The sequence below is a fragment of the Microplitis mediator genome, chromosome 2 (genome assembly GCF_029852145.1).
Source record: "Microplitis mediator isolate UGA2020A chromosome 2, iyMicMedi2.1, whole genome shotgun sequence".
Lineage (NCBI taxonomy): Eukaryota > Metazoa > Arthropoda > Insecta > Hymenoptera > Braconidae > Microplitis > Microplitis mediator.
In genome coordinates, this window is record NC_079970.1 from 17,115,854 (window position 1) to 17,139,245 (window position 23,392).

At 34.1% G+C, this 23,392-nt stretch overlaps 3 protein-coding genes across 3 annotated transcripts; 1 reads left to right on the plus strand and 2 right to left on the minus strand.

The window, feature by feature from the left end:
- Positions 1-3,751: 3,751 nt before the first annotated feature.
- Positions 3,752-4,567, minus strand: LOC130663197 (uncharacterized). Its single transcript, XM_057462313.1, has 2 exons — positions 4,270-4,567; positions 3,752-4,164 (listed from the first exon to the last, which is right to left on the minus strand). Exons 1-2 carry the CDS (start codon positions 4,565-4,567, stop codon positions 3,752-3,754), a joined length of 711 nt encoding a protein of 236 aa, XP_057318296.1.
- Positions 4,568-4,814: 247 nt separating this feature from the next.
- On the minus strand, positions 4,815-6,698 carry LOC130663198 (uncharacterized). Its single transcript, XM_057462315.1, has 2 exons — positions 6,654-6,698; positions 4,815-6,446 (listed from the first exon to the last, which is right to left on the minus strand). The coding sequence occupies exons 1-2, from the start codon at positions 6,696-6,698 to the stop codon at positions 4,815-4,817; spliced, it is 1,677 nt and encodes a 558-aa protein (XP_057318298.1).
- Positions 6,699-9,883: 3,185 nt separating this feature from the next.
- LOC130663201 (uncharacterized) lies at positions 9,884-23,210 on the plus strand. The gene is made up of 5 exons (XM_057462320.1): positions 9,884-9,982; positions 11,544-11,675; positions 11,744-11,917; positions 20,584-20,772; positions 22,174-23,210. The coding sequence occupies exons 1-5, from the start codon at positions 9,884-9,886 to the stop codon at positions 22,246-22,248; spliced, it is 669 nt and encodes a 222-aa protein (XP_057318303.1). The 3' UTR covers positions 22,249-23,210.
- The last annotated feature ends 182 nt before the right edge of the window (positions 23,211-23,392 follow it).

Here is a 23,392-nt window from a genome sequence, read left to right on the forward strand (position 1 = left end):
AGACTGGAAATATAGGTGTAAAATTATTACTCCATGTGGGTAAGTGCACTTGCAAATTATTCTTAGACACAAATAATTCAAGTTACATGTATATGCTTTCAATATTTTTGTTATTCCAGCATAAATCAAACAATCATGGCTGTTCTGGAACTTTCGACTTTGTACTTAGGGTACTTTATGCCTGAAGAGGATCTTATATTATTAATATTAGGCATGACAATTAGTTTTTGTTATACATACAAGCTAATTTTCTGTACACGGAGAGAAAAATATCGCCAGATTAAGTATACGTATCGCTATTCTGGCTATACGCTGTATAGTCATCTTACTTAACGATACGCCGTATAGCCAATTCAGCTATACAGAGTATCCTCACAGTGGATCGTCAAAATGACGATCCGTATCCTTATTTTAGGCATATTATGAATCGCTGACATGACTATTGCGCAAACTCTGTATTTAGGCATCCGGCAACCGAGAACGACGATACGTATAGCCAATTTAGCTATACGGATCCTCACGCTAGCGATACAGATATCTATATTAACGAAACTACATATCGTTGCAAAGGCTATTCGTCGTATTGTTAAATTAAATAAACGAATACTTAACCTAACCCAAAAACGTATCTTTACTTTAACGATACTATAGATTATTAAATTAATATGAGAGTATTCCTAAATTAGGTATACGAATCGTTATTCTGACGATACGTCATTTGAGGATACATTGGATAGTCAATCTGGCGATATTTTTCTCTCCGTGTATACATTGGTTGTATTGTAGATTTAAAAATTCCTGGTTATTTTCTCCGATGAGTTTTTGGAAACATTATTGAAGAAGGTTCCAACTCCTTCGATTAAAGCCACATAAATTAATGACAATTGTACTGCACCTAAAGTTTATACTTTTCAACTGCCTAGCGGTGACTCCAAACCTAACTAATAATTTCTATCCTGCTTGTAATAATAATTAGGGGAGGGTGGGGCAGAGCGGCCCCCGTGGGGCAGAGCGGCCCCCCTGAAATTTTGATCAAAAAAAAAAATTTTTTTTTTTCGACTAATTACTATAAATCCGATATGTTTGCGCATTTTTACCCCTACGCATGACATTTGGGGCAAAATGGACAAGCCCAAAATTTTGAAAAAGTGATTTTTTCATATTTTTATCGTCAAATTAAAAAAAAATTATTATAATTACACATTTCTAGCCCTACGCATAACACCTGGGGCAAAATGGACCAGCCGAAACTTCCGAAAAAATTATTTTTTCATATTTTTCGGCCGTTTCTCTATGTAAGAGGCAAATTTGGTGACTAAAAATTTATAAAAATTAAATTTTTTTTTTAGTTGATAAATATTTGAAATAAAGTAAAACTATAGAATTGTTTTTTTTTTTTATTAAATAACAATTAGTAATTAAGGTAATCGAGAGTGAACGATTTATTACACTTTAAAAAATTTTTTTCGAGTAATATAAAACCAAAAATAGTTGTCAAGAGAAAGAAATACATTCTTAATGATGAAAACAATTTAAAAAAAAAAAAGAAACGAAAACAAAATTTTTTTATCACTTTTTGGAGGGGGGCCGCTCTGCCCCACAAAAAAAAAATTTTTTTTTTCAGAATTTTGGCAAAATGTCCATAAATTTGTTCGAAATAGGACAAAAGCAAAGTGATCTTATGGTTGAAAGCCACAAAAAATAATAATTGGCTTAGGGGGGCCGCTCTGCCCCACCCTCCCCTATTGTTTTCGTTGTATACTGGTGATTAGTTATAAATAAATAATATAGTTTGGGCCAACCGATGTTTATAGACTGTATTTTTATTATTTTATTTCATGTCATGATACATTGAGAGACATTTTTATTACATCCCTAGCGGTTTCACCGCGACGGTGAAAACACGGTCGAATCACGGTGTTTTTACCGTGAAAACACGCCTTCCGTGTTCTGACAGTGAAGCGGCGGAGATCTGACGGTGAATTTACGGTGGTTTCTGTGCAGTCACGCTACTATGTTCCGACCGTGTCCCCACTGTGTTTTTACGGTGGTTTAAGGGTGTTTCGAAAGCAAGTTCACAGTGTTCTGACGGTGAATTTCCAATGTTCTCATGGTGACTTCACAGTGGTTTGCAGTAATTTCCACGGTGAGCTCATGGTGGTCCCACGGTGGCCTCACAGTATCTTCGCGTCGATTTTTGAGCGTTTTCACTGTGGTAGTTCAGTATTTCCTCGTTGTTTTCAGGATGATTTCATGGTTTCTTCGCCATTGATATGTTTTTTTCTTATAGTTTCCAAATCTCTGTCAATAATTTTTCTTATTTTCTTAGAATTTTTGATGATTATCTTTTCTAAAGTATATTGTTAAATTATTAAGATCAACAAAGCTTATCATTTTAAGTTATCTTATCAATATAAGTACACAGAAAAAAGGGATTTCTTGGCGCCAAAAAGTTGCACTCATCCCAAGAAAATTTTGACTTGCCCTAAAAAAATTTTTTCTTAATGAATTGAAAACAAAAATTTTTTTGGGGCGAGAAAGAATTTTCTTAATTCAAGAAAAAATTTTTTTAGGCGAAAACAAAATATTTTTAAAATGTCTGTAAAATGAGCGAATAAACTAAATGGATCTGATTTAGGCGTGAGGATTTTTAAACAATTAAAAATTACACAGATTTTATCAATAAATAATTTGGTTATTTATTTACACTTTATACTCCTTAAATTGTAAGAACTCAATAATTATAGCGAATGCGACTTAAAGGATAAGCGATTACGTATAAATTCGACATGTGGTTGATAGCGGTTAGTTTCATGGAAATTAATTTAGTAATTAATTATACACGGGAAGAAATTTTCTTCATAAATTACCGTTAAATTCACTGTAATCGTGGGACATAATGCGGTGCTTTTATTTATTACCGTTTTTGAAATAAAAATTACGAAAAATTTTATTTATTTTGTGGTACACTTCATAAAATTTACCGAAAACCGAATAAAATTTACAGTAGACTACGGTAAAATTTATTGAAAAAAAGTTAAGAGTTATCTCACTTACCAACAAATTATTAGGTCGTGCCATTCATCCCAAGATTACCGTGAATATAACGGTAATTTTTCAAGAAAATTTCTTTCCGTTTACACGATTAACAATTAATTTATTCTCAATAAATAGCAGCCTTAGTATACTGACTAAATATTGAGGATAATTTAGCGTAGCTGTTTAGAATTATATCACACAAGAATTAATTAATATAGCAGAGCAGTTTTAATACACGAGCGGTTGAGCACCAAAAGCGAAAAAGCCATGAAATGGTGGCGTCCTCTTTCTTCTTTGCCGCTCGGAGGTGACGTGGCAGCATGGCTGCAGTAACGAATTTGCACATTGGCTCAAAAGCGCGCCAACGAGGAGTAGTTAGCAACCAATTTCTCTGATTGGCTGCCGAGCACGCTGGTATAAGACGAATTTTCTGATTGGTCGATTGATAGCGGGTTCTCATGCCGTCTTGACACGGTCGTAAGCGAGAAATTGTATGTGTCGGGCCCAAATAGCGAGTGACCAGGCACTATTTTGACCTTGAAGTCAGTAGCGAGTTCGGCAGCTCCCGGACGTAGCGGAAATGCACGAAGCTTTTCAAATTGACTAAGCTCGTGACCGAACATTCTCCCCAGCGCTGGCGACGGTGTTGACAGGATTGTCATCTGGAGAGTGAGCTGGTAGTACACACAATTAAGCGATTGGTCTGACAAGTTCAGAAGTTAGCAATTGGCGGTTCACCAATGAGAAAATGTCCGGGAGTCAAAGCGGTTAAATCTGCAGAATCTTTGGATATCGGAGCGATCGGTCTTGAATTTAACACAGCTTCAATCTGTGTTAAAACTGTAGCGAATTGGTCGTAAGTAAATAGCGATTCACCAATACTTAAGAGATGGAACTTGATTGACTTAACGGCTGCTTCCCATTTGCCACCAAAATGGGGAGCGCTTGGGGGGTTGAGCTTCCAGTCTGTGCCATCTGTAGTGAGTAAATACTGAAGTTCCTTTAGCTGTCTCGATCTTGCTGCGAATTCTTTCTTTAGCGTGGCGTCTGCTCCTACAAAATTTGTACCACAGTCCGAGTATAGGGTACTGCAGACGCCTCTCCGACTAGTAAATCTTCGAAATTCTGCGATGAAAGCGTCAGTAGAATAATCGGTGACAATTTCAATGTGTATAGCGGACGTAGCGAGACATACAAATACAGCGATTCATCCTTTATAAGTTTTCGCACCTCGACCTTGAAACGTCTTCAGTGTTACTGGCCCAGCGTAGTCTATTCCCGTGTGTAAGAAAGCTTTTGATGGTCTTACACGAGTGGATGGCAATTGTCCCATTAGTTGTTGTGTACGAACACCTCTATGTATCGTGCACACGACGCAGCGAAGAATGTGAGACCTGACTGGAACTCGTCCACCTTCTATCCAGACAGATCTCCGTAGATCAGCGAGAGTCAATTGAGTTCCCCCGTGGAATGTTCTATGATGCGAATGATCTATTAGTAGCGTACTTATGACCTGGACGTTCTTCATGATGTGATACCGTCTGCGTAGGGATGTCAAAAGATGGCCAGTTTTCTTTTGATTGACTGAGCCACTTAGGTCCCGTCCACCATAGCGAATGCGGTTCTAATTTGGCTGCTGTTAAACCTTTTGAAGCGTAGTCAGCTGGGTTAAGTTTCCCAGGAACAAAATCCCAGTTGACACTTGGTAGCGATTCTTGAATCTTGGTAACTCTGTTGCGAATGTAGACCTTCCATCTAGCTGGATTGTTTCGTATTCACGTTAAGGATGCAGCGGAGTCTGTCCACAAGAAAATTGGTATATTTTCAAGTTTCAAGACTTTCTTGACGTAGAGTACCAGTTGAGCGAGTAAGACAGCGGCAGTAAGCTCCATTCTTGGTATTGTGATGGGTTTCAGTGGTGCAACTTGTGTTTTGGCACACACTAGCGAAATATTGGAGCATCCAGTAGCATCAGTAACTTTTAGATAAACGACAGCAGCCATAGCGAGTTGTGAAGCGTCAGAGAATCCATGTAATTCAATCGATACACCATTTTTTATATGATTCCAGCGAGGTATCTGAATCTTCGAGATCTGATGTAGTTCATCTCGAAATAAATTCCATTCTTGAAGAAGCAACGGTGATAGCGTAGCATCCCAGTCGAAGTTCTGCAGCCAGAGCTTCTGCATGAACATCTTGGCTCTCACGATGATCGGTGCCAAAAACCCAAGCGGGTCAAACAAGCGAGCAATTTCAGACAAAATTGTGCGTTTAGTAGTTGGTGATGCTTCTGGAAGCGAATAGCCAAACTGAAATTTATCCTGTGTTGAATTCCAGGTTAACCCGAGTACTTTTACCGTAGTATCCCCAAGTTCTCTTGGTGTATCTTCTTGGGTTTCCACTGGAGCGACTTGAGAGAGTAATTTCGTTGAATTACTTGCCCACTTGGCAAGCGGAAAACATCCTGCGGCACACATATTTTTTGTTTCGAGAGCAACTTGAATTGCCTCAGCGAGTTCATCTGTGCCTCCATAGATGTCGTCAACATAGCGTGAATTTGTTAGCGGTTCAACAGCTTTTGGAAATTTATTTTCTTTATCTTCAGCGAGTTGTAAAAGTGCTCTCCCAGCGAGATATGGAGCTGATATTGTTCCATAAGTAACCGGAGCGAGTGCAAACATTGTTGGGATGTAGTCTTCGTCAAACCAGAGTATGCACTGTAGATGATGATCTTCCTTGTCAACTGCAATCTGACGAAACATTTTAGTTACGTCAGTAGCGAATAAATAGCGATGACAGCAGATGCGAATAAGTACGTCACTGATGTCAATTTGAATCTTGGGGCCCACATGTAATATCTCGTTGACAGATACGCCAGATGTTGTTTTCCAGGACCCATTAAATACTACCCTGAGCTTGATGGTGGTGCTCTGTTCTTTTAGATCCCCATGATGAGGCAACAGGTAACTGTTCGGTGGTAAATCCTTTAATTTTACTCGTCTCATGTGTTTCAAGTCTTCATATTCTTTCAAGAAGTCGAAGTACAACTTCTTGTAGACTGGATCACTCTCCAATCGTTTGCGAAGACGTAGTAAAGCGTATTGTGCAGCTCGTAGCGAGTCACCCAGTTGACTTGGTAAGGATTTAAGCGGCAAGCGAACGACATATCGACCATCAGACTGTCTGTAGTGTGTATTGACAAAGTGTTGTTCACACTCTTCTTCTTCTTCAGTATAGTGTGTAGCGAATTCTGTCTGTGGCTCTTCTTGATACCAAAACTTGCTCAAAAAGTCTTGTAGTTGATCATCAACAGTGACATGATGACCATAGGTGGTCAGTTTTGATGTAGCGGTGTCCACAGAACCATAAATGATCCAGCCGAGCGTCGTTGACTGAGCGATTGGGGACTAAACTTTTTTTTTAGTGTGGAGCTACAATCTGGGGAGTCGGGAACTTTGTTACTAAAATTTTCTGCTCTTTCAGAAACTTTTTTAATATTTGAGCTATCACTCATACTTTTTGAGATTTTGCCAAGAAGCTGGACGGCTAATTTTTTTAACGGTTTTTTGTTAACAACAATTGTAATTTTCTTTTCCAGAAAAAATCCACGAAACGTCTTTTTCTAGACGCCATTCCGGATCGTTGAAGCCATCAACCATATTTTTAGGAGGCCTGTAATTATTTTTCGCAGGAAATCAACTTCTCGACTAGGCTAGCATACCCTATGTACGTCTTAATACTCACGTCCGAAAAGTGAAAGGTGCGCACAAAAACGTAACGAGGTCATTTGTTCAGTAGATTTTACTCCTCATATTTTTTTCATACCGGGCGCCTTATATGAAAATCGATTCTTAAGGAGTAAACTCCAATAAACTCAAAAAAAAAAAATCCATCGACTTATGGACTTGAAACCCGGGTCCTTCTAATTCACCCTGATTAAGAAATCTAATTTGGAATGATTTGAGATTACGTAACTTTTAATTTTTTTAAATCATTCCAAATTGTCTGAATTATTTTGCTTTCGAGTATAAATGTTGGATTGAATCATTTTAAATCATATTGAATTAAACAATAACGAAATATTATTTTCTAATTTGAGATTATTTAAAATAATTTGAACACTCGAATCATTTCAAATCAAATCAAATTAGAAAATAATATTGCAATTTCTGGTCTCTCGGACAATTCAGAATTATTTGAAATAATTTGAACGCTCGAATCATTTCAAATTAAACCAAATTAGAAAATAATATTGAAATTTCTGGTCTCTCAAAATTTTATAAAATTTTATAAAACTTCATTCTGAAAATGGCCTGATAAAATTTTATAAAATTTTACAAAACATCATAAATTTTTATAAAACTTTATAAAATTTTATAAAATTTTACCAGGCCATTTTCAGTATAAAATTTTATAAAATGTTAGTACTAAAATTTTATGAAAACATTTTTTCCCGGGTAATGCAACTTGCTTAAGAAAAAATATCTTTCAAACTAAAAAATAATAACTCTTGAAACAAAAGTAAAAATTTTTTGATTTAAGCATAAAAATATGTTGATTTGCGAAACAAAAATTTGATTCAAGATAACAATTTAAAGATAATTAACGATTACCATAATGTGATGGTTACCATTATCATAATCTCATTTTATGCTGCAATTCAACACTTACGTAAAGATGGTAATAAAAAAAAAAGTCGTAATTCGGATTATTCCGATGTATTTGTAATGTTTTATTTTATTATAATTCATTACATATCTTACTATTTTAGAGTGAAAAATAAAAATTATTGAGTCCTTGAGAAACACGAAAAATTTTATTTCTAAAATTGTTCTGTGGGATTCAAAAGATAAGTAAATTTTGCTTAAAATATTTAAAAACACATTTATCAAATGAAATTTCATGTTCAGTAAAAATATTATCTTTTATCGTTTGTCGTAAAAAATCGACTTGTATATAATATGATAAATATTATTGAGTTGATTAGTTTGTTTAAGCATTTTCGTGATTCATGTCATTATGAATATATATCGATCACAAATATCGTCATAATAGTATTCACATTGGAAAATAACCAAACACTGAGCGTCCACTATAATTGATACATTTGAAAAAATTAATATTAAATAAAAAACACATAATTACCCAGGTAGGAAAGAACAACTGGGCAAGGTTTGGACCAAGCCTTGGCCAAGCGTCACTAGGATTATGCAAGGCTTGGCACGTGCCTTGGCTGAGCATTGGGCCAAGGATTGGTCCAAGCCTTGGATGATAGCCATGTCCCCAGCCTTGGGGAACGAAATATCAAGCCTCGGCCGAGTCTTGGGAAACAAAAAATTGAGTCTTGGCCAAGGCTTGGGACACAAAAAATCAAGCCTCGGCCAAACCTCGGGAAGCAAAAAATCTAAGGCTCACCCAATGCTCGATCTAAAATATTATTATTTAAATTAATAAATATAATTAAAAAAAAGTTTGATCACACTTTTATCGACATTACATTGGAGTGTAATTAACTAATTACTGAATTAATGGGAAATAACGAATAAAATTATTTGGGGGCTACCGGGGTTCGAACTGAGATCCTTCTGATTACTAGGCCGGAACGCTATCCACTGTGCTAAATCTGATGTCCAGATAATCATGATTTTTTTGCTTGTTAATTATTTAAATACAATTTAATTCAGAAATATTAGATCGTAAAGATGAGGTGAAATGTAGTTTTATTTAATGAACTTAAAATTGTCTGATGAGTAATGACATATTTTTATCAATTTGTAATTTTATGATTTGATATAAATGAATAATTTAATGCAAAATAATCTGTAATCTAAAAAATCAAAAAATACGTTTTTTGGGTTCACAATAATGACAAATAAAAAATATCGAATTGTTATTTTTTATTAAATAACAATTAGTAATTAAGCTAATCGAGGGGAAACGATTTATTACACCTAAAAAAATTTTTTTTGAGTATTATAAAACCAAAAATAATTGTCAAGAGAAAGAAATATATTCTTAATGTTGAAAACAATTTAATAAAAAAAGAAATTATCATTTTTTGGAGAGGGGCCTCTCTGCCCCACAAAAAAAAATTTTTTGTGCCTTTGTATCCACCAATGATGTGAAATGTAATTTTTCTTTATGTATATTACATATAAAAAATTTGAATTTAATGAAATTTGATCAACTTTCAGAATTTTTTTTTTCAACTTTTTTAAAGGATACCCCATTTTGCCCGCCAAAAATAAAAATTTCATGTTAACTAAAGTTTTGTGCATAGCAATAACTAATTAAATGAAAATTATTGTATATCAAATAATTTTACTATTTAAAAAATTTCAACTCTTGATATTAATCGTATACTCGGTAGACCGTTATGCCCTGGTCTTCTCTGTATACATATATATAGATACATGCAAAGTTGATAATTTTAATATTAAATAAAAATTTAACCCAGGCTGAGGCATTGGCCAATGGTCAGCTGCCAAGGCTCGGCTTGACAAAAATTAAACTATCGGACCTAGCCTCGGCCGATCCTCGGGCCAATGGTCAGCGGCCAAGGCTCAATTTAACAAAAATTAAACTATCGGGCCTGGCCCTGGCCGAGGCTCGGGCCAATGGTCACTACCCAAGGCTCGGCTTAATTTAATGAAACCATTGGACCAAGCCTCGGCCTAGACTTGGGCCAATGGTTAGCTGCCAAGACTTGGCTTAACGTAATCAAACCATTGGGCCAAGCCCTGGCCGAGGCTTGGGCCAATGGTCAGCTGCCGAAGCTTGGCAAGTGACAACAGGGCCAAGGCTCGGCCTATCGTCAGCCTTGGCGATTCCTACCTGGGTAATCATGATTTTAAAACTTACATTTATAATATTACTTACTGCAATAATTATTGCAACAAAAAGTGAACCAATGAAGAAAAATTGCTTACGTCTTGGTCAAAAAGTACGTATATGTAATTATCAGATATTACAATTATTAATTTTTATGGCATTTTGAAATATAGCTTATGTTAAAAAAATATTTTAAAAAATGTTGACTACACAGTAAAAACTATTATGTATTTGTGCTAAATACGGTCCATGTTCAACTTTTTGCGTTGATTACTTTGTGCACTGAGAGAACAATTTATTTGAGCCAACTAAATAGATTTATTTGACTGAACAAAAAAAAATCATTTATTTCATTCAAATATATATTTGTTTATAGTTAACAAATCTTGGTTGAAAAAAATTCCACTTCGGCTGGTGATGCTACAGTGCTACCATCCAAATACAGATTTGTTAACTATAAACAAATCATTATTTCATTCAAATAAACCATATGTCTTCCCTGGTCAAAAATAGAACTTGGTTTAGACTTGGTCGTCTTAAATCGTGACTAAGTAAGACCAGTTAAGTCGAAACCAAGGCGAACTCACGCAATTCGCCTTGGTTTCGACTTAACTGGTCTTACTTAAACCAAGTTTTATTTTTGACCCGGGTTTGTCTCAAATAGATACTGATCGAGTCAATTCAAATATGGGATTTATTTGCCTGAAACAAATCTCATTTGGCTCAAATAAATTGTTCTCTCAGTGTGGTAAATCAACACATTGCACTGTTACTTCAAAATTTTAAATTGATCTACTATTTAACATTTTAAAAGTGTTAGTACAAAAATTAAAATTATTAACATTTATTTAGTTACTTTAAAATTAACCAAAAATTTGGGTTTAAAGCTTAATTGATAGTCACGGAAAAATTATTGTAAAAATGAAAGTGAAATTGACAATTTATAAAAAATCTTATTATTATTAACATATTAAATTTATACCGTTCACTAGAAACTAGAATGCTTATCGAACTAATAAAGAAGATTTAATTACAATTTAGAATTATTTTATGCAATGTAAAAATTATTTTTTCGCTAAATAAAAATGGAATTTTGTTTTTTTACAAGAAATTAAATGATTTACCATTTACAACTCGTATGAAATGTTACGTGATTTTTTTTAAATCTTGACTCTAATAATCAAGTGATTTATTATTGAAAAATAGATTATTGTTAAATAACAATTATTATTACTTTTAATATCTTTAAAATAATATATAAATTATATTTAATGAATATTAATGGTACAAAAGTAAAGTGTAGAAGTTACATTTTTTTTGTCCCCACTGACATTTAAAAAGTGTTGAATTTACTTCTCGTATTATCCAAATTTTGCACTTGAATTTAAACACAAATTTTGTGTTTAAATTCAACATAAATAGTCGGTGTTAAAAAATAATACAAGTATTGTGTGGACCGTTTATAACTCACAGATTATGTTGAATGCAACACATAATATTTTTTACTATACACAATAAATATTCAAATTTATGATAATTTTTAACTTTTTCGAATCTTTGGAAAGTTGGAAAATCCAAACGATTCTTGATATGATTTTAATGTATATCTTTCATTATTTATTTCTAAATAATATAATTTTGATAATTAGAAATTTTTATTATTTATTTGATAGTGTTCGAGTAATGATCAGTGTTGTTTAAATAAATGTGATGGTATATGCATGCAAGTAATTAACAGTTTGTCTGATTATTTAATGCTTATGCGCACTGGAAATCCTGCATTTTGTCTTTCAACAGGCACTCAAGTAAGTAATAAAATTTTTATTGTTTTGTGATATTTTTAAATGTTAAAAAAAATTTTATTTGTTTGCAGTGCAATGTCAACAGCGATTGCTGCTCTAGTAAGTGTGTTCGTGCTAAAAGGAAAACTTATTATACTTGCATTGCTGAACCATCTACTTCAACTGCTAATAACAATAATAATAATAATGATGCTACGACAATCGAAAACATTGAAACTGAAACTTGCCGAGCAAATGGATTGCAAGTATGACTAAGAACGAAAAAACGATTAAATTAAAATTTTTTTTAATTATTTAAAAAAGTTCAGGGGAAGGATCAAAAGCAAGGGAGGGGTCAAAATGGGGTGCCCCCAAAATTTAATAAACAAAATTTGTGTTAAAATATTTTTAAACATTCCAAAATCACTTTTGTAAATATAATTGAGCATTAGTTTGAATTTTTAATTGTTAAACTTTTTCAAAAATCGAAAGTATCAGTCAGAAAATGTTAATGACTTCCATGTTAAAAAATACTTTAATTTTTTTTTCTTTAGCATCCAATAATTATGTGAAATGTAATTTTTTTTTTATGCAAATTATTTATAAGAAAATTTAGTTTATTTAATTTCCAGAAATTTTGTTTGTTCACCTTCTTTAGAGGTACTCCATTTTGCCTGCAAAAAAATGAAAATTTTTGTTTTTAGCTGCAGCTGAAAATTTGGGATTATAACAAGTCGCGCCAAAACCTCTCTATGCACAGACAACTCTATAGCATTTCTCTACCTAATACATGTCTATTGTAAAATAAAACTATTCTGGAACTGACTACTCCAAAACATTTCTATACTGAACAACTCTCTTCAAGCGCAAACTTAACTCCGAAACTTTTCTATTTAATGTCAAGACTATCCGAAATGACACTATTCATGATTGACTCAGCTGAAAAATCATCACTGATTAAAAAAAAATGTGAATTTCTATGTTAATTAAGATGTTTTCTCAGTTACCAATGATTTTTTAATGGAATCGATAATGAATAGTGTTATTTCGGGTGCAGCCTTGTCATATTGAATAGAAGTTTTGGAGTAAAGCTTGAGCTTGAGGAGAGTTGTTCTAGATAGAGATGTTTTGGAGTAATCGGTTCAAGGATAGTTTCATTTTACGATAGACCTATTTTAGGTAGAGAAATGCTATAGAGTTGTCGGTGCATAGAGACCCTGCTAAAAAAATCCGATAGATTCTCATAGATGTATGTATAAGGCCCTATACTTAACTATAGCACTTCTCATAGAACTTATTCATTCTTATAAAAGCTCTATACGAATTGTTTAAAGTTATGACTGATTTTTATAATATTGTAGTTCAACATTTCTAATTTTTATTTTATTCCAAATATTTTTAAGATAACTATCGGCGTTGAGAGCATAGCCAATTTTAATTCCATTGTTTGACAATATTTTAGTTTTATGATTTAAGACCCTTTTTTTTTATATATTGTAAAACTTCAAAATGTGAGTTTCTCTGAATTTGAGTTTAGATAATTTACAACTTAATCCTAAAGGCCTCTTAAAATTTATTCCTTAAGTAAAATTTAAACTTATTTTCCCAGACGACGTCGTCCAGCTGAACTAAATTACTTTATTGCCTTTTTCCTTTAAATGTCTTCTGTCCTAAGCCTATGTCGATATCATATGGTCTCCAGTTTTCTCTAAATAATTTCTAGCCTTTCTAATGTCTCGCTCTTTTCTCTGGTCTATCCTTTCTCGCAATACCTCCTCCTACTCCAAGGATTGTTACTCCTACAATTGCTGATTCCCAATCACAATGTCACGTTTCCCACCTTTTCTAAACACTTAGATTTTTACATACAGTTCAAGGGTCCTGAGGTTAAAGGGTCTCAGATACAAGACAAAAATAATAAGACAGTTACCACCAAGAACCCAAACCGTTTAGTTGAGACTTGCCTAGTTCTCATCCTTACCAAAATTCAAAGCAAATTCCATTTTGAAGTTATTACCGAATTTGTTCATTGATTTATATTCACCATTTTTGTTCAATTAATTTATAAAAGCATTTTGTTCATTATTAAATCACATCAGTTACTATATTGAAATTCAAAATAAAGAAACATTAATAAGATATTAATTTAACTTATTAAATTATTACAATTGCATGAACATTAACATCCCATCCGCGATTGTGATAAAAAACATGGTCCTTCGAGCCGGATTTTAATAAAGTGTTGTGCAACGTGAAATAATAGTGAAAAATTAAGTTGGAAAAAGTGGTGAAACTACAAGTGCAGAGCCAATCAGTACAGCGGATTACAAGAACAACCCAGAAACAAGTCCAGTAGATCAGCCAACGTCAAGTGATTGTCAGCAACAGCAGCAGCAGCAAAGGTAGGTTGGTCTTTATTATTCACCTAAAAAATTGGCCGAAAATTATTTTCCTTTGTTATACCACCGAAAGATCATCACTTACCTTTCCTATTTTGTACGCATCTCTTTATAAATTATAATTCAATATGGTTGAACACAGCCGACTTAAAAGACAACGCGGTCACATTCAAGCTACTATAACTGCCTTAAAAAATGCAGTTGATGCGGCAATAGCAGATCCAGAACATCGAAATATTCATTTTATACAAGCTACTTTAAATACTACCGTAAAAGCCTTCGAAAAATTCGACGCAATTCAAACTGAATTGGAAGAGGTAGCCGAAGATGAGATTGAAAACCGTATGTCATATGTAGCCAGTTTTGATTTAGAAACATCTCGTGCGCGAACATTGATCCAAAGATTAACTCCAACTCCCGTGAATACAGATAATGCACAGAGAGCAGTAACGAGCGTAACCAAACCGAAAGCAGCGGTCACATTACCAACAATTCCATTACCGACTTTTGACGGAACTGTCGAAAAATGGTCAGCATTTTATAATTTATTTGCAACATTGATTGACCAAGAAGATTTACCACCAGTCAAAAAACTAAATTATTTAAGGTTGTCGCTTACTGGGAAGGCGGCAAGCGCGATTGAATCCTTAGAGCTTACAGATGACAACTATTTAGTCGCATTAAATATTTTGAAAGAAAAATATGAATCAGTCCGTCGGGTAACGCGTCGTCACTGGTCGTTGTTACGCGAATATCCAAAATTGCAAAAAGATTCAGCTGCCGCAATTAATCAATTGGTAGACACCTTCCACCAGCATACCAGAGCATTAGAAAATTTGAAAGCACCAGTATCATCGTGGGATATTCCTTTAGTAGATTTAATTTTATCAAAACTTAATTCAACGACCATATGGCATTGGGAGCTCACTTTGACCGATGAAAAAGTTCCGTCGTATAAAAATCTATTAAAATTTCTAGAAAAACGAGCTAGTTGTGGTGACACGTCTCGGTCTAATGAAACATCATCTAATCCACTACCTCGAAAAGATAACCATCAGCATAAACCATTTTCTCAAGCACTTCACGTTACAAACAATTCGAATCACCATTACAATAAGTTTTCGAACAATAAGAATGTCGACCCAGCTATTACCTGCCCTGTCTGCCACGAGCATCATTTGTTATATACCTGTGAAAAATTCCGAAATTTGTCCATAGATGACCGACGTAAAGTAATTAAGGATACTAATCGCTGTTACAATTGTTTTGGAAAAGGGCACAGTATCAAGTCTTGTACATCGAAAGCATCATGTCAAATATGTTCAAAACGTCATAATACGTTGCTACATTTTCAAAGAGATGATAATTTAGCCCAAACTTGGAATGTTAATTATGCAACTACGAGTAATGAAACACGAGCATGACTACATAATCAAAATATGCACACCAATGAAGCAACACCAGGAGAAGAAAAACAAGTTAGTTTAGTATTAAATACTGTGTCGAACGACATAATGGTCACCGCTGTATTGAATGTCTTAGATAAAGACCAACAACCCATCCATTGTCGAGCCTTACTAGATACCTGTTCCACAACAAATTTTATGACTCAGAGTATGGCAAGACTTTTAAAATTGAAAACAAGCACATGCCGTGTACCTGTTGGAGCACTGAATACCATGACCACCTATTGTAATGAAATAACCACAGCGACAATTACATCCCGAGTAAATAAATACAAGAAAACACTTACCTTTCTAATTATACCAATGATTTCTCAGATAGTACCGGATCAACCTATTCATCAAGAAACATTGAAAATTCCATCTAACATTAAGTTAGCAGATCCTTTGTTTTATAAGCCCGCACCAATTGACCTGCTTATAGGTGCAGGTACTACTCTCTCTCTGCTATGTATAGGTCAAATCAAAATCTCTTTACCTGCACAGCAAGAATTATTCCTTCAGAAAACACTGCTTGGTTGGATTATAGGTGGAGCAGCGCCTTCAAGTAAATACGTCAAACCAGCAGCATGCCATGTTACAAATATCAATGATTTTGACCTAAATAAATTCTGGGAAATTGAAGAATGTCCAAGCTCCAAAAGATTTACTCCAGAGGAAGAGGAGTGTGAGCAGCATTTCCAAAAACATATTACAAGAGATCCAACTGGTCGCTACGTAGTAGCACTACCATTCAATCCACGTATTCCAGCATTAGGAGACTCATACCACTTAGCCCTCAAGAGATTGATAAACACCGAACAAAAATTAAAAAGAAATCCAAGTTTAAAGACTCAATATCACCAAGTTATACAAGAATATTTAGATTTAAATCATATGTCTCTAATTCATGATCAACCGACAGCCACCACCAGTTATTATCTTCCGCATCATGCTGTAATAAAGGAAACAAGCATGACCACCAAGGTGAGAGTTGTATTTGATGGTTCAGCAAATACAACAACAGGTATATCATTAAACGATAAACTGTTCACTGGCCCTACTATTCAATCGGACCTTTTTTCACTTTTAATTCGTTTTCGAAAGCATCCAATCGTTTTAACAGGTGACATTGAAAAAATGTACCGACAATTTTTAGTGCGGAAAGAAGACAGAAAATTTCAACGTATATTATGGAATCATGGTAATAAAACACAATCCTATGAATTGAATACAGTAACCTTTGGACTTAGACCCGCACCATACCTGGCTATCCGTTGTTTACATCAACTGGCCCAAGATGAAGGTCACTCGTTTCCCATAGCAGCCAAAATTCTGACGGAGGACTTTTATGTAGATGATCTACTCACTGGAGCCCAAACCAAATTAGAAGCGATTCAAATGCGACAAGAAGTCTCACATATACTTGCCAAGGCTGGTTTAATTATTCGTCAATGGGCATCAAATGACAGTGAGGTATTAAAGGATATTGCCAAAGAAAACATTAACCCTCATTTACAGTTGGGCGACACAACATTAAAGACTTTGGGCGTCTGCTGGGAGTCAAAGACCGATAGCATAATGTATACAGTTAATGCTATTACCATTACAAACCAGACTAAAATCACAAAGAGAACTATTCTGTCTGAAGTAGCGAAAATTTTTGATCCTCTAGGACTATTAGCACCTGTTATTATCATAGCTAAAATTCTTCTACAGAGATTATGGTCCGAGAAACTCGATTGGGATGAATCTTTGCCACTGGAACTTCACACTGAATGGAAAACCTACTGCAGTCAACTGCAGTTATTGAACCAGATATCTTTTCCCCGGACGATTATGTCATCAACAATAAAAAATATACAGCTACATGGATTTTCAGATGCAAGTGAAAAGGCATATGGTGCTTGCGTTTATTTGCGTGTACTTGACCATCAAGGTAAGACGCGAGTACAATTATTGTGTGCCAAATCAAGGGTTGCTCCATTAAAAACAATTACCATACCAAGATTAGAGTTGTGCGGTGCACAACTTCTAGCAACGTTAATTACAGCTACAGTTTCAGCCATTAAGATGACATTTGATGGAATTTATTGTTGGACTGATTCAACTATAGTTTTACATTGGCTCAATACATCACCTCAGCATTTAAAAACGTTTGTTTCCAACCGAGTGGCAGACATTCAAAACAAAACGATTATTGACAAATGGCACCATGTACCCACAAAAGATAATCCTGCAGATCTTGTGTCAAGAGGGGTTCTACCTGCTGACTTTCTTTCAATGAAAATTTGGAGAAAGGGACCTCTATGGTTAAGCGAGCCCCAGAATAAGTGGCCAGTCACTAATTTACATTTCAGTAAAGAAATACCTGAGCAACGGCGCTTCACTTGTCTGTTTACCACCAAAAGAGAATTTACAACATTTGACAAGTTTTCGAATCTTGACCGTCTGATGCGTTCGTTGGCTTATTGCTTCAGGTTTGTAAGAGGGCGTCAAACAAAAGGCCCATTAACAGTAAAAGAATTACGGGAAGTAGAGATTCGAGTAATTAAGGCAGTTCAACGTCAAGCTTTTGCCGAAGATCTTAAAATTCTTAATAAATTGGACTTGTCAAAACATACAAATGCTCAACTTTCAAAATTAACCCCAATGTTGGATGATAATGGGATAATGAGAGTCGGTGGTCGTTTATCCTTCTCTAATTTACCCTTTGATGCAAAACATCCTATTATCTTACCGAAAAATAACCATGTCACCAATCTTTTTATTCGTCATACACACAGGATACATTTACACTGCGGAGTGCAACAAACATTGTACATTTTGCGGCGCAAATACTGGATTATTGAAGGTCGAAGCCAGGTATACAAAATCCTCAACAAATGTGTACAATGTTGTAAAGCCAGACCTCCTACTACTAATTATCTTATGGGTAATCTACCTAAGCCTCGAGTCAATCCCTCACGTCCGTTTAGCCAAGTTGGAGTAGATTACTGTGGACCGTTTATCCTTAAGGAAAAGAAATTTCGCAATCGGGCACAAATCAAATCGTATGTTGCTGTATTTGTGTGTCTTGCAGTGAAAGCAGTCCACCTTGAATTAATTACTGATTTGACATCCGAAGGTTTCTTATCAGCATTGAGAAGATTTGTCTCACGACGTGGGTTGTGCCAAGATATATATAGTGACAATGGGACCAACTTTGTTGGTGCAAATAATATTTTACGAGAATTGACCGATGAACTTTCCACGGCTGAGGCTCAAGAAAAAATTCAAGGGTACCTTACTACCAAAGGCATTCAGTGGCATTTCATTCCACCACAGGCCCCTCACGTTGGAGGTTTATGGGAAGCTGCAGTAAAAAGTTTTAAAAGGCTTCTACAACATGTGGCTGGACATGAAATGCTGTTCACATATGAACAATTTAACACTTTAGTAATTGAAATCGAAGCCATCTTAAATTCAAGACCACTAACTCCTATTTCCTCAGATTCAAACGATCCCTTAGTCCTTACCCCCGGCCATTTTTTAATTGGTGATTCGCTGACCAACCTTCGAGGTCATGATTTTACAGATATTCCAACTAACCGCTTATCAACCTGGGAACATATTCAAAAGGTAAAACAAGATTTTTGGAAGCGGTGGAGCTTAGAATATCTTAATGAACTCACTCGTAGAACGAAGTGGGACAAACCTGAGCCTAATATTACTCAGGGAGCAGTCGTTCTCCTTCGAGATGATAATTCCCCACCAGCACAATGGGTGATGGGGCAAGTTATCGAATGTTATCCAGGTGATGATGGTATTATTCGTACAGTGAAAGTGGAAACCTCAAGAAATACTTTTGTTCGAAATATTAAAAAACTTGCAATTTTACCTGTGTGCGATGATTCCAATCAGAGCTAAAATTGAATATTTAGAGACATTAAGTTGCTCGGCTATGACCTCTCAACGGGGGGAGAATGTTTAAAGTTATGACTGATTTTTATAATATTGTAGTTCAACATTTCTAATTTTTATTTTATTCCAAATATTTTTAAGATAACTATCGGCGTTGAGAGCATAGCCAATTTTAATTCCATTGTTTGACAATATTTTAGTTTTATGATTTAAGACCCTTTTTTTTTATATATTGTAAAACTTCAAAATGTGAGTTTCTCTGAATTTGAGTTTAGATAATTTACAACTTAATCCTAAAGGCCTCTTAAAATTTATTCCTTAAGTAAAATTTAAACTTATTTTCCCAGACGACGTCGTCCAGCTGAACTAAATTACTTTATTGCCTTTTTCCTTTAAATGTCTTCTGTCCTAAGCCTATGTCGATATCATATGGTCTCCAGTTTTCTCTAAATAATTTCTAGCCTTTCTAATGTCTCGCTCTTTTCTCTGGTCTATCCTTTCTCGCAATACCTCCTCCTACTCCAAGGATTGTTACTCCTACAATTGCTGATTCCCAATCACAATGTCACGTTTCCCACCTTTTCTAAACACTTAGATTTTTACATACAGTTCAAGGGTCCTGAGGTTAAAGGGTCTCAGATACAAGACAAAAATAATAAGACAGTTACCACCAAGAACCCAAACCGTTTAGTTGAGACTTGCCTAGTTCTCATCCTTACCAAAATTCAAAGCAAATTCCATTTTGAAGTTATTACCGAATTTGTTCATTGATTTATATTCACCATTTTTGTTCAATTAATTTATAAAAGCATTTTGTTCATTATTAAATCACATCAGTTACTATATTGAAATTCAAAATAAAGAAACATTAATAAGATATTAATTTAACTTATTAAATTATTACAATTGCATGAACATTAACATCCCATCCGCGATTGTGATAAAAAACACGAATGTATGAGAATCTCCAGGATTGTATGAGATTTTCTAAACAGGGGAGGTTTTGGAGCGACTTGTCATAATGCCGAAAATTTTTTCTATTCACTTTAAATGTTATTAATAAAAATTCAACGTATATGAGTCCTCGATAACTTAGTATTTCCTTACGTTCCCTGTCCCCCCCCCCCCTCCCCTGTCCCAATATGATTAATTATATTTTTCATCAATCATTTATATCATTTATTTCAGTGTATTGAAAAAGAACACTGTTGCTCAAAATTCTGTTTAGCGAAATACTTAGTTGGAGTGACATATATGTATTGTGCACCATTACCAGATAAATCAGTTACTACTCGAATAACACATGAAATTACTGATACCACAACACCGCCAGAAATAGCTGTTACAGGTCCAAGATGTTCTCTATATGAAGAAAGCGTACGTACACATCTAAATACTCTCTAACTTTACGCTGTTTATGAGTGTCATTCTATACTAAGGTACCTGCGGGTAATAAGGCCTAAGTGACAGAAATGATATTTAAAATAACCGTCTCCGCTCAAGGCTACTCTAGTAGAAGGGTCTAGCATAGAGATGTTACAATAAGTTTATAGAGTCCCGATACCACGTTCCCTGTCTTCTATATTCTATCATCCGTCATATGATGTCGTAGCGCAGAAGAAATTATCAGGAAAAATCTAGTCTTCTGACTCTTAGAAAGGATACTGATAGTTTTAAGTGCTGTTGAGCAAAGCAATCTAGTCTTCTGTCTTTAAAAAAGTATTGTTGCTAAATTTAAGTGATGATTCATCTCTAATACCAATTTCATCAAGTATAATTAAGCTATTCCAGTTTGTTTAACCCGTAGGCCTTATTACCCTACCGTAGTAAAATAAGGCCTATTCGTATGGTTTTTGTAAAAGTTTAATTTTTTGTTTGTTTGTAGTATAAATTACCATTACTTCATTATATTTTATGGTTAATGTATTGAAATAGAGATTAATGATACATTTCGATAATTAAATGCAATATTTTCGATTCTATTCGAAATCTCCCTTAGCTAGCCTTATTACCCGCTGGTACCTTATATATTAAGAAATTTCTTTCGATAGTTCCTGAATATCGATATTAATTAATAAAAATTGGTTATTTCGAATTTTGGGCAAGTTATAATTTTGCATAACTAATTTTTCATCTTTAGACACAAAAAGTGGGTTCGAATCCTGTAGCTTATTATCTACATCGATGAATTAGATTTAAAAGTTTTTGCTGTGATATAGCTGATTATTTATTTATTTTTTTCTTATATTTGTGTAGTATGATAAAAATTTTTCTGATATCGTATGGAATGATCTACTTGTGTAAAAAATATTTGTTCCATAAAGGTTCATGACAGTAAAATTCAAAATTTTGGCCAATTCTAAACTTTGAGTAGAACATTTCTGGAACTTTGAAACCATTCGAGAGTAAAAATCATATGTATTTAACTGAGTACTTTTTATTTGGAACGTTTTTCTAAACTATTCGAGCAAAAATAATTTGTCTGGAGAATTTTGCTAGCTTAAAGACCTTTAAAAAAAAAAAAAAAAAATTTTTAAACCAATTATGAACGTTTTGATTTTTTATAAGAACTTCTCAAAAACGAGGTCTGGAGATTGAAAATTTTTCCACTCTTGAATTTTTTTAAAGTTCCGAAAATCAACTCAAAGTTTGAAATTGTTTAAAATTTTGAAGTTCACTGTTAAAAACTTTTCGGAGACAACTTTGTCACGAATTTTTATCACACGAGTATGTTTATGTAAATATGGTTATAATGTTTTCTTTTTTTATTGATTACAGTGCTATCGAGACGAAGAATGTTGCTCCCAAGCTTGTTTTACTTACTTCGGTCATTTTAGAAAAGTTTGTTTTTAAGGAGATCTTTAATTAAAAAATAGTTTGAATAAACCACAATTTGATCATAAGGATCAACCTAACAAACAAAAATTCATAAAAATTATATTGTTTTCTTTTATTTTATCTTTGATATGTTTGTAACGTATCCATTTTCCCTGGCATTCATTTAGAGTGTTCAAACTCGACTCAGGCATTTAAACTAAACGCAATAGAAAATTTATCAACTTAAATTTTAAAAATTCCAAATTTTTTTACATTATGTACTACACAGCATTGTAATTTTATCAAAAATATTTTAAATTCGAGTTTATTCAGAAATATTCGGCTCTTTTCGTTAGAATGAATTACGTGACGTATCGAGGCGTGTATAAACGAGCATGTCTATATAAAACATCTTTTTTTTTGTTTCTTATTGGCTATCGCCCCAATTGGGCCACGTGCCACTTGCTGTTGTATTTTTTTTTTTTTTGTTTATTTTCTTGTATGTAAAACATCTTGTGAACTATTTTTTGTATTATGGTCTCAGTAAGGGAATGAACTTTGGAAATAGCCCCCACTACCAAACATTCATAAGGTACGCATGCGCAATGAAAAGTGAGATAATATTTAGTACATAGATTATCCAGAGTGGAAGTAAAAACCGATGACACTTGAAGTCCTATTGGGATGTCCTCTTGTTGGGATAAATTTTTGGATCAATTAAGTCGATGGACTGTTTTTATTATTGTTAGCGGTGATTTATTCAAATAAATAAAGTACACGGAAAGAATTTTTGTATGAATATTGTTATGTCATCCCCGTTTAGACAATCTCATAAAATCCTATAGATTCTCATACATTCTTATAAAGATTTTATAAGAATGAATGAGTTCTATGAGAAGTGCTATAGTTAAGTATAGAGCCTTATACATACATCTATGAGAATCTATCGAATTTTTTATACAGGGGTTTGTTCTAAAAATTACACTTATCGAGTAATCTTGGGCCATTACGACTTTTTACTTTTATTTACGAAGTTTTACTCTTCCAGTGAGGAAAAATCAATCAGATGAATTTTTACTCACAACTACGAGTAAAAATTACCTCTAGCGACTATGTAAATAAACACTCTCTAATTTAATTTTTACTCGTAGGTTATGATAAAAAATTGATGATTCATTTT

Coding starts and splice junctions, on each gene's coding strand:
- LOC130663197 (XM_057462313.1), bottom strand. CDS start 4,567: ATGAAGAACGTCCAGGTCATAAGTACGCTACTAATAGATCATTCGCAT. Junction 4,165..4,269: donor GAAGACGTTTCAAGGTCGAG/GTGCGAAAACTT, acceptor CTTTCATCGCAG/AATTTCGAAGATTTACTAGT.
- LOC130663198 (XM_057462315.1), bottom strand. CDS start 6,698: ATGGTTGATGGCTTCAACGATCCGGAATGGCGTCTAGAAAAAGAC. Junction 6,447..6,653: donor AATGGCGTCTAGAAAAAGAC/GTTTCGTGGATT, acceptor AAAAAAGTTTAG/TCCCCAATCGCTCAGTCAAC.
- LOC130663201 (XM_057462320.1), top strand. CDS start 9,884: ATGATTTTAAAACTTACATTTATAATATTACTTACTGCAATAATTATT. Junction 11,676..11,743: donor GTCTTTCAACAGGCACTCAA/GTAAGTAATAAA, acceptor ATTTGTTTGCAG/TGCAATGTCAACAGCGATTG. Junction 20,773..22,173: donor GTTCTCTATATGAAGAAAGC/GTACGTACACAT, acceptor TATTGATTACAG/TGCTATCGAGACGAAGAATG.